The sequence below is a fragment of the Cherax quadricarinatus genome, chromosome 4 (assembly GCF_038502225.1).
Source record: "Cherax quadricarinatus isolate ZL_2023a chromosome 4, ASM3850222v1, whole genome shotgun sequence".
Lineage (NCBI taxonomy): Eukaryota > Metazoa > Arthropoda > Malacostraca > Decapoda > Parastacidae > Cherax > Cherax quadricarinatus.
Window position 1 is genome coordinate 20540313 of NC_091295.1, and position 15483 is coordinate 20555795.

The window sequence follows — 15483 nt, forward strand, 5'->3', positions numbered from 1 at the left end:
CAAATACAAAATGGGAATTGACACAGTTGCTTTTTACTGATGATACTGTGCTTATGGGAGATTCTAAAGAAATATTGCAAAGGTTAGTGGACGAGTTTGGGAGTGTGTGTAAAGGTAGAAAGTTGAAAGTCAACAGAGAAAAGAGTAAGGTGATGAGGGTATCAAATGATTTAGATAAAGAAAAATTTGATATCAAATTGGGGAGGAGGAGTATGGAAGAAGCGAATGTTTTCAGATACTTGGGAGTTGACGTGTCAGCGGATGGATTTATGAAGGATGAGGTTAATCATAGAATTGATGAGGAAAAAAAGGTGAGTGGTGCGTTGAGGTATATGTGGAGACAAAAAACGTTATCTATGGAGGCAAAGAAGGGAATGTATGAAAGTATAGTAGTACCAACACTCTTATATGGCTGTGAAACTTGGGTTGTGAATGCAGTAGTGAGGAGGCAGTTGGAGGCAGTGGAGATGTTCTGTCTAAGGGTAATGTGTGGTGCAAATATTATGCAGAGAATCTGGAGTGTGAAAATTTACAACCCAAGCTTCACACCCACTTTACTGTGTCAATTCCCATCTTGTATTTGATTCCCCATAATTTAATCCCACCCCTCTCCCAAAAACTCTAGCATTTATTTCCTTTATAACCCCATCTATAAATACAGTGGTCCCTCAATTATCGTCCTTAATCCGTTCCTGGAAGTGGGACTATTATTGAAATAGACGATTTTCGAATCAATTTTCCCCATAAGAAATAATGTAAATGCAATTAATTCGTTCCAGACACCCAGAAGTATCAACAACATTCTTTTTTTACCTAAAAGATAGATTACATGCACAAAAGAATGAACATTCAACCTGACAGTTACCTTTATTGAAGGCTTTTGTTGATGAATGGAAGACAGGGTGGAGGAGAGAGGGAAGAGAGGTTATTGTTTGGAAGGGGAATCCCCCTCCATAAGAACATAAGAAAGGAGGAACACTGCAGCAGGCCTGTTGGCCCATACTAGGCAGGTCCTTTACAATCCATCCCACTAACATAAGAACATAAGAAATGAGGATCACTGCAGCAGGCCTGTTGGCCCGTATTATGCAGGGCTTTTACAGTCCATCCCACTAACAAAACATTTGCCCAACCTAATTATCAATGTTACCCAAGAAATAAGCTCGGACAACTCCACCCACTCACTCGCAAGTCCCACTCAAATCCAACCCCTCTCACTCATAAGAACATAAGAATGGAGAAACACTGCAGAAGGCCTACTGGCCCATGCGAGGCAGGTCCTTATCAAAACGACCTCTACCTAAAGCTACACAAGAAATAACTCTAGGTCACTTAAGGGGTCACTTCCCTAGCATAAATATAGATTTACATGCAGAAAAGAATGCCAAATAAATGTAAAGCATTAATAAAATGTATAAATGAACATTGGTAATAAGGGTAGTTGATGAGTGGAACGGTCTGCCTAGTAGGGTGATCGAAGCTAAAACATTGGGTAGCTTCAAATTTAGGTTGGATAAATACACGAGTGAGAGGGGTTGGATTTGAGTCGGACTTGCACCTGAGCTTATTGCTTGGGTAGCATTTGTTCTGTTAGTGGGTTGGATTTGTGAAGGACCAGCCTAATATGGGCCAGCAGGCTTATTGCAGTGTTCCTCCTTTCTTGTGTTTTAAAAGCTATGGCTTGGGTAGTTTCAAATTTAGGTTGGATAAATACACGAGTGAGAGGGGTTGGGTTTGAGTTGGACTTGCACCTGAGCTTATTGCTTGGGTAGCATTTGTTCTGTTAGTGGGTTGGATTTGTGAAGGACTGGCCTAGTATGGGCCAACAGGCTTATTGCAGTGTTCCTCCTTTATGTTCTTATTGAAGACTTGTTTGTGTGAGGGAGGGATGGTAAGTTTATTGTTGGAGAATATGACACTAATATCAACTCTACGGCTTATTTATCTATCACAATTCAACTAATGTGACATAATAAACAATATTAATAACATAGAAACATGGAATATACTCTAGAATGAGTAAAGTAAGTCATTACGTATGTCACGAGAGGTGTTGTGTTGTGTTGTTGTTGGGTATATAAGGGCCACTGACAGTAAGCCGTGAAGCAGCAGCTGAGGTGGCGGTGTTTTCTGTAGCCCTATATAACTCCAACAACATTGGAGGAGTTGGTAGAATCGCTGACTCACTAAAGAAGGCACCCTCTACCACCATCACTACTGCCTTCTACCACTACTACAACTGTTACCACCATCACTACTACCTCTACCACCATCACTACCACCCTCTACCACCATCAACCACTATCACAACTGCTTCCACTACCACCACCACCACCTTTGTGGAAACAAACGCATATGCAGTTTAATGTGATCCTTTATTGACAACGTTTCGCCCACACAGTGGGCTTTTTCAAGTCACAAACAGATCTGTTTGTGACTTGAAAAAGCCCACTGTGTGGGCAAAACATTGTCAATAAAGGATCACATTAAACTGCATATGTGCTTATGTTTCCATTGTGTCGGTATTTTATACTATTTATTTTCACCACCTTTGTATTTTTCTATAAACTTTTTCATAAATTATATGTGTTTCTCACATTCTTTACCAAAGGGCTGGCACTAGAAGCTTTCTTTGGAGCCATGGTAGCTTATTTAGCACTTGCAAGCACTAAAATCAATGGAATATTATGAAATATTTCGTAGGAGCAAGTTAGGGGACCGTCACTCACTGGTAAACAATGGCACACTGGCTGGGAAGGCAGGCCCCGGCAGCTCAGAGCGTGAGTACACGTCCCAGATGCAGGACGATTAGCGAGTTAACGAACCATTTGCGAGCCAATGTTTAGACGAAATAATGGGACTATTTCCGAAATGGACGACTTTCAGGCCGGACGATTATTGAGGGACCACTGTATACTGAAGAACCATAATTGACTCTAGTAATTTGCCTACAACTGAGGTCAGGCTTACTGGGTGGTAATTTGACGGTAACGAATTGTCCCCTGCTTTAAAAATAGTTATTACATTAGCCATCCCAAGCAATAAGCTTTGATAATTCTATTTACTCATGTGCAAGTCCCACTAAAATACAACCCCTCTCACTCATGTATTTATCCAACAAATTTGAAACTACCCAAGGTTTTAGCTTTGATAACCCTACTATGTGGCTAAAACCTTTGGTAGTTTCAAATTTAGGTTGGAGAAATACACGAGTGAGAGGGGTTGGATTTGAGTGGGACCTGCATGTGAATAAATAGAGTTATCAAAGCTTATTGCTTGGGTAACTTTTATTCTGTTAGTGGGTTGGAACGGATTAACTGGATTTACATTATTTCTTATGGAGAAAATGGTTTCGACATTCGTGAATTTCGACTTTTGGCAGACTCTCTGGAACGGATTAATCATGAAATTCGAGGGTCCACTGTATATTAACCCTTTGACTGTTTTGGTCGTATATATACGTTTTACAAGCCAGAGTTTTGGACGTATATATACTCAATAATTCTAGCGGCTTCAAATCAAGCAGGAGAAAGCTGGTAGGCCCACATGTGAGAGAATGGGTCTGTGTGGTCAGTGTGCACCACATAAAAAATCCTGCAGCACGCAATGCATTATAATGAGAAAAAAAATAAACTGACAATTTTTTTGGATTAAAACGCCGACTTTGAGGTCTATTTTCGTATAGTATTTATCGTTGTATTCTCGTTTTCATGGTCTCACGTGATAAAATGGAAAACATATTGCAGAAATAGAGATGATTTTGATTAGTTTCACGATGAAAATGACCTTGAAATTGAGGTCAAAGTAGCAGAAATGTTCGATTTTTACCAATGTACAAGAGTAAGAAAATCACACCACACGTCCAATACACGTCAATTGGGAAGTCTAATATTCTTTCACTAGTGCACTGACATTATTTATACCATTTTTACAATAATGCAGTAGTCTGCATAACATTAAATTTTATATTTTTTGTATGAATAAAAAATCAAAATAGAAAGCAATAGTAATATAAGAGGGGCCTAGAGACGTGACTAATGAACAGAGGATATGTTATTTTAGTGCCGAGAATGTCTACATTGTTTATTCTGGACCCTATTTTGAAATTGGCATCTTTTTTAATTTGTGTGAAATTGGCAAAATTGCCAAATTCTGACCACTTTGTTGGGTAGTTCAAATCGATAAATGGGCGGTTTCTTGTACTCAATTGATTGAAAAAATAGAGTTCTAACAAAATAGCTTTGAGTTTGGTCAATGGGAACAATAGAATTGGCCAAAAACAGGGCTCAAAGTTGGCAAAATCGCCGATGCGTATATGTCGCTGAGACCACTAATTTCGCAGGAGTGTAATTCCGTGAGTTTTCGTCCAAATTTCGTACTTTTGGTGTCATTACCACCAGGAAAAGATTCTCTATCATTTCATAAGAAAAAAATAATTTTTTTTTTTCCCCAAAAATTTTGCGACACAGAATGACAGTTTCAGAAAGGGGCTTGCGACAGTCAAAGGGTTAAATATTCAAGACTGGACACTACAAGCATAGGTTTGTTTATGTAGCTACAAACAGGCAATTGTATATATACTTAGAACCTCTTTTTTTTTTTTTTTTTTTTTTTGCTAAGTGCATTAATTTTTGATGAATAACAGCACAACTGTATAAGTATTTTCCAGATAAATTGTTGATCATCTTTAAAATTTTTGTCTAACAATAACCTACTACTACTTTTTTTATTAACACATCGGCCGTTTCCCACTGAGACAGGGTGACCCAAAAAGAAAGAAAAACTTAAAAAGAAAGAAAAATTTTCATCATTCAACACTTTCACCATCACTCATACATAATCACTGTCTTTGCAGAGGCACTCAGATACGACAGTTTAGACATCCCTCCAAACTGCCAATATCCTAAACCCCTCCTTAATTAATTCTCAAGTATTTCCATACCTGCATGATAAATTCTCTTCGGCGTGGCACACCTCTCTCAGCCAGAAGTGTGTATACAGGTTCCTTTTCCTTCTTAGCCTGCTGAATCTGAATGAGTCTGGAGATAGGGTTTATACCTTGACCATACTCTGGGGCTGCTTTCTGCTCCTGTATATAAACACAAATAGTAAATATAAATTTTCACTATAACAATACATTTACCATGCTGAATGCTACATCTTGAAGAGATTTTCAGACTACTGCATTACCAGTCTTGTATGGTTGACATTATCCTCTGACCTGTCTGTAGATCAATCAGGACAAATGCAAATATACATGAACATCAGGGATCATTTTTGACAATAAATACATGAACATCAGGGATAATTCTTGACACTAAATACATGAATATCTGGGATTGTTTGTGACAATCATCATTTGAATGGAAGAGATTTCAAATGATATTTCATAATTTATTTTAGTAATCATGATTCGATAAATTGTTTTACTATAATGTTAAACTTAATATACTTTATGTTTGGTAAGTTTGGCTGAAGAGCAGCTAAAAATGCCTGACAAATTCATATAGAGGTCTAGGAATAATGAGGACTAGGTATGTGTATGACAGATAAAAACAACTGATGAAACCTTTCTTTAATACACAATAAAAGGATGGACTGTACTAAGAAAAAGGTTGATCTGGACAAATTATTTAAGGAATATTAAATCTTTAGCAGATCAAGCATAGAATCAAATTAAGGATGAGAAAGCTGTTTTAAATTATAAGAAAAAGGTACAGCTCAAATGTTATGACTGTTGTATATATGGAGGACTGAGAGCTTCCAGCACCACAGCCGGTCCTCTTAACAGATAGAATATCAATTATGACAATCAAATGGGTGACTGTTTAACCAATGGTAATTCAAGTCTTCTACTAGGATTGGTGCGTAACCATATTCTGTTTGTGCATTAAGAGTTTTTATCACCTTTATCTTATACAGTGGGCCCCCGCATACCGTTGGCCTTGCATAACGTTAAATCCGCATACCGCTACATTTTATCGCCAAGATTTTGCCTCGCATACCGCTAAAAAACCCGCTCAACGCTGTTCGTCCGAGATGCGTCTAATGTGCGCCCTTAGCCAGCCTCACATGTTCCGCCGGTGGCATTGTTTACCAGCCAGCCTCCGCGGTAACATCCAAGCATACAATCGGAACATTTCGTATTATTACAGTGTTTTTGGTGATTTTATCTGCAAAATAAGTGACCATGGGCCCCAAGAAAGCTTCTAGTGCCAACCCTACAGCAATAAGGGTGAGAATTACTATAGAGATGAAGAAAAAGATCATTGATAAGTATGAAAGTGGAGTGCGTGTCTCCGAGCTGGCCAGGTTGTATAATAAACCCTAATCAACCATCGCTACTATTGGTGGTACAGCTGCTGCTGCTGCTGCTGCTGTACCACCGTCAGCTGCTGCTGCTACTGCTGCACTGTCAGCTGCTGCTGCTGCTGTAGCACCGTCAGCTGCTGCTGCTGCTGTACCACCGTCAGTTGCTGCTGCTGCTGTAGTACCGTCTGCTGCTACTGTAGCATCGTCTGCTGCTGCTGTAGCATCGTCTGCTGCTGCTGTAGCACTGTCAGCTGCTGCTGCTGCTGTAGTACCACCTGCTGCTGCTGTAGCATTGTCTGCTGCTGCTGTAGCAATGTCAGCTGCTGCTGCTGCTGTAGCACTGTCAGCTGCTGCTGCTGTAGCACTGTCAGCTGCTGCTGCTGCTGCTGCTGTAGCACCGTTGTTGGTGTGGCTTATTGAGAATACCAAGAAACAATTAACCCCAGAGGATTTGCCACCCAGGATAACCCAAAAAAGTCAGTGTCATCGAAGACTGTCTAACTTATTTCCACTGGGGTCCTTAATCTTGTCTCCCAGGATGCAACCCACACCAGTCGACTAACACCCAGGTGAACAGGGAAAAATGCCTGGAACTAGTGCTCATATTGGTGAATTTAAAGCCAGCAAAGGTTGGTTTGAGAGATTTAAGAATTGTAGTGGCATACACAGTGTGATAAGGCGTGTTCTGGAAGAAAATGCCAAACAGGACCTACAGTACTCAGGAGGAAAAGGCACTCCCAGGACACAGTGTCTCATCAGTCATTGCTGCATCTTCAATAAAGGTAAGTGTCATTTATTCTTCATTTAGTAGAGTAGTACATGCACAATATATATTGTGCATGTACTACTCTACTATTATGCATGTATCCTTCTCTTTGTGTGTAGGAAAATGTATATTTCATGTGGTAAAATTTTTTTTTTCATACTTTTGGATGTCTTGCACGGATTAATTTTATTTCCATTATTTCTTATGGGGAAAATTCATTCGCATAACGATAATTTCGCATAACAATGAGCTCTCTTGCACGGATTAATATCGCTATGCGGGGGTCCACTGTACTATATTTCTTTTCTGTTATGGAATGGTATGTTATAATTAGTTAATTTCTGAAAAGACAATCTATCTTAAAAGATTTGTTGTAGAACTAGCAACATGTACAGAAAAACCCACCCACCTCAAAAATACCAAGAAAATATGAAGAGGGCTTCTGAGATATGAATCAGATTGTTCTTTACCAAGTTTTGGTTCGACCAAGAGAATACGAGATATTAGTGAGCCTTTTTCTTTGGGAATTATAATTCCTCTAAGAGCTCTATAAGATTTTGTTGAAGAATTCCATATGTTGGTTTGGGTATCTCATACAATAAAACCTCAAATTAAAAGATCCCTATCTAGCAAATTTTGGAAACTACAGACAAGAAAGTTGGTAGGACAAAAACTGGAATAATCGGTCAAAATGGAAAAAATCTGTAGCTTCTGGATTTTGTCAATACCAATAGCATCTAGCAGCCCTCTGAATCACTGGACCAAGTCTGACAATTGTGACGTTTGTGCGGTACGGGCCAGAGCAACCACCTCTCGAACCTGTCTGTTTTCGTTGTTCCCCAAGCCAGAAGCCACCTGCTTCAGTTTATTGTCTGGGCTGGCTCATGCATACACTTATCATTCAGTCTTCAGTTTTCCTTAGATTTACAGTGTTTTGTGTGACTTTATTAACATATTAAGTAAAGTGTAGTTAAGTATGCCTTCTAAAGCAAGTAGTGGTGTCAAGAGGAAATGTGTGCTTAATGTTAAACAGAAACTTGAACATATTCCTCATGTATCTGGAAAAGATTCATGAGGAATATGGTGTTACAAAACAGTGTTTGATATCTGTGTTTTGATATCTGTCAAAGCAAGGACAAACTTAGAGATATATGTTCTGTAAATTTAGTGTAGATGGTAGCTGTAAGTGTTCAACAGTGGGATCTAGAAAGCATATGAAAACAACCCGTGATAAAAAGCTTGGAGAAGCCATGCATAAATAGTATATTTAACAATATTCTGTTGGCGTTAATGTTCATGGTACTGATCTTAACTCTGGTACACTGGCTTTGGCAATCCATAATTGTAATGATCATGGCTTGAGTAATGTTAAGACTTAAGGTGAGGCTGGTGGTGCACCCATGGATGAAAATGAGGCACTGAGATTAATATTCAGTGATCTAATAGACAGTGAGAAGCTCCTTTAATCTTAACTGTATAATGCTAATGAGACTGGTCTCTTTTGGCATCTGCTCCCAAAATGCTAGCCTTTCACATGAAGATAGAACACCAAGCCATAAAGTTAGCAAAAACTGCTTCTTAAAAGTTTTATGATGTGGTAATGCTGATGGTTCTCAAATTTTTGAAACTGTTGATGGTCATAGGCAAATTCAGCATTTCTGTGTGCTTTGAAGGATTGCAACAGTGAGATGCTGGTAAATTATTATAAGAGTAAGAAAGACTCTTTTGACAGGGATGTGTTTGGTGATTATATTTTTTACACAGTCTGTCCATGAAGTACCCAAGTACCAGCTAGAGGTCCTTAAACTAGATCCCAAGAATATCAAGGCTCTTCTGTTGCTTGATAATGCACCTGCTCACCCAAGGGCTGAAATCTAAAGCAGTACAGATGGTAAAATTAAAGCCGTTTCTGCCCTTTAATACCACCTCCCTTACAGTAGCCTGCAAGAGGTTGTACCAGTCTAGGTGCACAGATGATGTACTAGTAGTGATTGAAGATGAAGATTTGTGAAGAGATGGCCTACGTATGTTGGAGAACATACATAGGCCATCTTCAATTTCCGGTGTCATGGAAGGAACTGAAAGAACATTAGATAATGGCTGGAAAAAACTGTTATGTAACCTTGATACTGAGTTGGACTTTGAAAGGCTTGAGTCAAGTGATTTTTATCATACATTTCAGAGGGCAGGACAAAAACACATTATGGAGGAAAATGTGATGTGTTGCCAGAAGAAGTCCTGCCCAGTTGCCAAGTAATGATGACGCCTCACTCGAGGGCACCAGCAGGTTGTGCCCCAGGATAAGTGAATCCTGCAGTGACTACTACGATGACTGCTTCACTGTTTCACAGGAGACTGTACCCTGTTACGTCACAGCTCAGCTACAGCTATGTCTCCTGTGTTGCAGTATCTATCCAGATACAGGAAGGCATGTAGTGATGCCACTGATGTTCACTGCCTTGGACCACAATGTTTTTTTTTTTTCCTTCCCTCCCTGTAGGAAGTTTTTCTTCCCCCCTCCCTCTCTCTCCCTCTGTGTGTGTGTGTGTGTGTGTGTGTGTGTGTGTGTGTGTGTGTGTGTGTGTGTGTGTGTGTGTGTGTGTGTGTGTGTGTGTGTGTGTGTGTGTGTGTGTGTGTGTGTGTGTGTGTGTGTGTGTGTGTGTGTGTGTGTGTGTGTGTGTGTGTGTGTGTGTGTGTGTGTGTGTGTGTGTGTGTGTGTGTGTGTGTGTGTGTGTGTGTGTGTGTGTGTGTGTGTGTGTGTGTGTGTTATTATATATATATATATATATATATACAGGTACCATCCAACTTACGACCAAGCTTGGTTCCGACCAACCGGTCTTAAGTCAAAATGGACGTAAGTCGAACCTTTGAAAATTGCCGACATACTGGGTAGGGCATAATGTCAAACCTTTCCTATATAAACTACCTACATAGTACTGCAATGTAATGTACATTCATTATTTCATTCTTTTTACCATAATTTACTTCTGTTGTTATATTTTAATTATTTATGTACTGTATCCACCAGCAGACCGCACCTGGGATTGGCAGGAAGCTGCCAATTTTGTTCCCAATCCCCATCACTTTGATGAAAATCAAAGTGGAATACGGCCATCTTGTACACTTGAGAACAATGCCACCGAACCTGGAATGTTTCGAGTTATTCTTTGATGAACCTCTGATGGAAATTTTTGTCAGGGAAAGCAACACATACTACAAGAACACCATGACAAACACAATTCTTTCACAAAGATCCTGCCTACACCAATGGAAAGAGACAACTGTGACTGAGATGTATCTTTTCTTTGCTACAATAATGCTTATGCCACATGTGTATAAGCACAGTGTTAAATCATACTGGTCGACAGACTGCCTGATTGCAGCCCCAGCTTTAAGTGATATAATACCAGTGAATAGATTTGTGCTACTATTACCTATGCTATACTTCTCAGACAAAACCAGGCCTGACAAAAAGACAGGTTATAGAAGATTAGGGATGTTTTAATGTATCGGAAACAGAAATTCAATATGTATTTTTATCCCTTCAGGAAGGTTGTAACTGATGAGTCTTTTTGTTTAAAGGTAGACTGTCGTTCAGGCGGTACATACGTACCAAGCAAGAGGAAACGCTTTAGTATAAAGTTGTTTGTACTTTGTGATTGCTACAGTGGTCTTGTATTGGATATTATTGTGTACACTGGAAGTAATACATTGCAAGATACCAGGAAGTTATTGGGTATCTCTGGTGATGTGGTTAGAACAATCATGGAACCATATTTAGGTAAGGGGCATATATTATACAGCCCCTCCTCACTTAGTGACATACTCGTTAACCGACGACTCAGACTTACGTCTGGCTCTTTGACCAGCATTCATATCTATACATGTATAATGTATGTTAGAGCTGGTTTCCTCTATTCTGTTTATTACAATATACAGTACACTACTGTATAAACATTTAAAAATATACAAGAAATGCTATAAATGGTGCAAAGGTGACATTAAAACAATATCAAAGATGGTTGACACAAACCCACTACCATTATAGTATGCTCCTTACTTACCGACGAGGTCTTAGGAACGGAACTCCATCGTCAAGCGAAGAGAGGCTGTATACTGATAACTGGTACACAAGCCCCTTACTCAGCGATTTCTTTGCAAGCGAACATGACAGATGTGGTGTGGTACAGTGTGTGCAAATCATAAGCATCTACTACTACTAACTCTACAACTACATCTACTAACTCCCCTACTCTGTTTTTAACTGACAAATCTATTCGTTTCCTAGGCTTTACCTTTTAATCTCACTCCAAAATTTTTTCTTATTTACATCAAAATTTCTTGACAGTGCCTCTCCCACTTTATCATTTGCTCTCCTTTTATACTCTCTCACCACTCTCTTCATCTGTCTTTTACTCTCCATATACTCTGCCTTTATATCAATTCTGCTTTATAAAAACCTCTCATAAACTACCTTTTTCTCTTTTATCACACCTTTTACCTCATCATTCCACCAATCACTTCTCTTTCCTCCTGTGCCCACTCTCCTATAGCCATAAACTTTTGTCCCACATTCTAACACTGCATTTTTAAAACTATCCCATCCCTCTTCAACCCCCCCCCCCAACTACCAATACTTGCACTAGCCCACCTTTCCGTCAATACAGTGGACCCCCCGCATAACGATTACCTCCGAATGCGACCAATTATGTAAGTGTATTTATGTAAGTGCATTTGTACGTGTATGTTTGGGGGTCTGAAATGGACTAATCTACTTCACAATATTTCTTATGGGAACAAATTCGGTCAGTACTGGCACCTGAACATACTTCTGGAGTGAAAAAATATCGTTAACCGGGGGTCCACTGTACAGTGGACCCCCGCATAACGATTTTAATCCGTGCAAGAGGGGTAATTGTTATGCGAAATAATCGGTATGCGAATGAATTTTCCCCATAAGAAATAATGGAAATCAAATTAATCCGTGCAAGACACCCAAAAGTATGAAAAAAAAAATTTTACCACATGAAATATACATTTTCCCACACACAAAGAGAAGGATACATGCACAATAGTAGAGTAGTACATGCACAGTATATATTGTGCATGTACTAGTCTACTAAATGAAGAATAAATGACACTTACCTTTATTGAAGATGCAGCAATGACTGATGAGACACTGTGTCCTGGGAGTGCCTTTTCCTCCTGAGTACTGTAGGTCCTGTTTGGAATTTTCTTCCAGAACACGCCTTATCACACTGTGTATGCCACTACGATTCTTAAATCTCTCAAACCAACCTTTGCTGGCTTTAAATTCACCAATATGAGCACTAGTTCCAGGCATTTTTCCCTGTTCACCTGGGTGTTAGTCGACTTGTGTGGGTTGCATCCTGGGAGACAAGATTAAGGACCCCAATGGAAATAAGTTACAGTCTTCGATGACACTGACTTTTTTGGGTTATCCTGGGTGGCAAATCCTCTGGGGTTAATTGTTTCTTGGTATTCTCAATAAGCCACACCAACAACGGTGCTACAGCAGCAGCAGCAGCTGACGGTGGTACAGCAGCAACAGACGATGCTACACCAGCAGCAGACGATGCTACAGCAGCAGCAGCAGCTGACGGTGGTACAGCAGCAACAGACGATGCTACAGCAGCACAGACGATGTTACAGCAGCAGCAGACGATGCTACAGCAGCAGCAGCAGCTGACAGTGCAGTAGCAGCAGCAGCTGTACCACCAATAGTAGCGATGGTTGATTGGGGTTTATTATACAACCTGGCCAGCTCGGAGACACGCACTCCACTTTCATACTTATCAATGATCTTTTTCTTCATCTCTATTGTAATTCTCACCCTTATTGCTGTAGGGTTGGCACTAGAAGCTTTCTTGGGGCCCATGGTCACTTATTTTCCAGAAAAAGCACCGAAAACACTGTAATAATACGAAATATTCCGATTGTATGCTTGGATGTTACCGCGGAGGCTGGCTGGTAAACAATGCCACCGGCGGAACATGTGAGCGTGGCTCAGGACGCACATTGGACGCGTCTCGGACGAAAATCGGTGAGCGGGTTTTTAAGCGGTATGTGAGGCAAAATTTTTGCGATTAAAACAAGCGGTATGCGGATTAATCGCTATGTGATGCCATCGTTATGCGGGGGTCCACTGTACTTGCTTATATCTCACCCCTAACTTCCTCCTCCATGAGTTTATAAACTTTTACCTCTCTCTTACTTGCTGTTGCCATTTTCCTTTTGTCCCATCTACCTCTTAATCTAACTGTAGCTACAACTAAATAATGATCCGATATATCCATTGCCTGTCTATAAACAATTGACGGTTTTCTTCTTTTATTTTTGGTAAGGTATACGAGAAAAGGGGTTACCAGCCCATTCTTCCTGGCATTTTAGTTGACTTTTACAACACGTATGGCTTACAGAGGAAAGATTCTTATTCCACTTCTCCATGGATATGAAAGGAAAAGTAATAATAACAAGAACTATTAAGATAAAATCAAAGAAAACTAAGATGAGTGTGTACACACAAATGTGTACATGCATGTGTAATGTGACCTAAGTGTAAGTAAAAGTAGCAAGACGTACCTGAAATCTTATATGTTGATGAGACAGAAAAAAGATACCAGGAATCCTACCTTCATGTAAAACAAATACAGAGTTCCGTTTTACACTCACTTGCTACTACTATTGTTATTCTTCTTCTTCTTCTTCCAATAAACCGGCCATATCCCACCGAAGCAGGGTGGCCCAAAAAGAAAAAACAAAGGTTTCTCTTTTTAACATTAGTAATACATGTACTATATACAGGCCAAGGGGTTATTAGCTCCTTGACCCCAGCATTTTAGTTGCCTTTCACGATACGCATGGCTTACAGAGGAAGAATCCTGTTCCACTTCCCCACAGAGGTAAGAGGAAATAAGCAAGAACAAGAACTAGAAAGTAAATAAAAGAAAACCCAGAGCGGCATGTATATATGCTTGTACATGCATGTGTAGTGTGACCTAAGTATAAGTAGAAGTAGCAAGATGTACCTGAAATCTTGCATGCATATGAAACAGAAAAAAGACACCAGCAATCCTACCAATCCTACCTAAGACAATTACAGACTTTCGTTTTACAGTTGCCTGGAAGGACGGTAGTACCTCCCTGGGTGGTAGCTGTCTACCAACCTACTAATACTACTACTGTTATTATTATTAGGGTGTGTGAAGGCAGAAAGTTGAAAATGAATATAGGTAAGATTAAAATGGTGTGGGTAGCAAACAATTTAAATAAAGAAAAAAATTGAATATCACATTGGAAGGAGGGAGTATGGAAGAAGTGAATGTTCAGATATTTGGGAGCTGACTTGTCAGCAGATGGGTTTATGAAGGATGAGATTACTCATAGAACTGATGAAGGAAAAAAGTGAGTGGTGCATTGAGGTATCTGTGGAGACAAAAAAACGTTATCCATGGAGGCAAAGAAGGGAATGTATGAGAGTATAGTGGTACCAACATTTTTATATGGGTGTGAGGCATGGGTTGTAAATGTTGCAACAAGGAGGAGGCTGGAGGCAGTGGAAATGTCCTGTCTAGGGACAATGTGTGGTGTAAATATTATGCAGAGTATTTCTTCTTCTTTCAACACACCGGCCGTATCCCACCGAGGCGGGGTGGCCCAAAAGGAAAAACGAAAGTTTCTCCTTTTACATCTACTAATATATACAGGAGAAGAGGTTACTAGCCCCTTGCTCCCAGCATTTTAGTCGCCTCTTACAACACGCATGGCTTACGGAGGAAGAATTCTGGTCCACTTCCCCATGGAGGTAAGAGGAAATAAACAAGAACAAGAACTAGAAAGAAAATAGAAGAAAACCCAGAGGGGTATGTATGTATGTATGTATGTATGTATGTATGTATGTATGTATGTATGTATGTATGTATGTATGTATGTATGTGTGTGTGTATATATATATATTTTTTTTTTTTTTTTCAACAAGTCGGCCGTCTCCCACCGAGGCAGGGTGACCCAAAAAAGAAAGAAAATCCCCAAAAAGAAAATACTTTCATCATCATTCAACACTTTCACCACACTCGCACATTATCACTGTTTTTGCAGAGGTGCTCAGAATACAACAGTCTAGAAGCATACATATATAAAGATACACAACATATCCCTCCAAACTGCCAATATCCCAAACCCCTCCTTTAAAGTGCAGGCATTGTACTTCCCATTTCCAGGATTCAAGTCCGATTATGTGAAAATAACCGGTTTCCCTGAATCCCTTCACTAAATATTACCCTGCTCACACTCCAACAGATCGTCAGGTCCCAAGTACCATTCGTCTCCATTCACTCCTATCTAACACGCTCACGCACGCTTGCTGGAAGTCCAAGCCCCTT

At 39.8% G+C, this 15483-nt stretch overlaps 1 protein-coding gene across 3 annotated transcripts in view; it reads right to left on the minus strand.

Annotated features, from left to right (window-relative positions):
* stau (double-stranded RNA-binding protein Staufen) overlaps positions 1-15483 on the minus strand; it is a 326000-nt gene that overhangs the window by 98772 nt on the left and 211745 nt on the right. For all 3 annotated transcript variants that reach the window (XM_070095188.1, XM_070095180.1, XM_070095173.1), the window contains one exon: positions 4943-5089. In XM_070095188.1, the coding sequence (XP_069951289.1) occupies positions 4943-5089 (147 nt within the window). The remainder of the gene's footprint in view (positions 1-4942; positions 5090-15483) is intronic.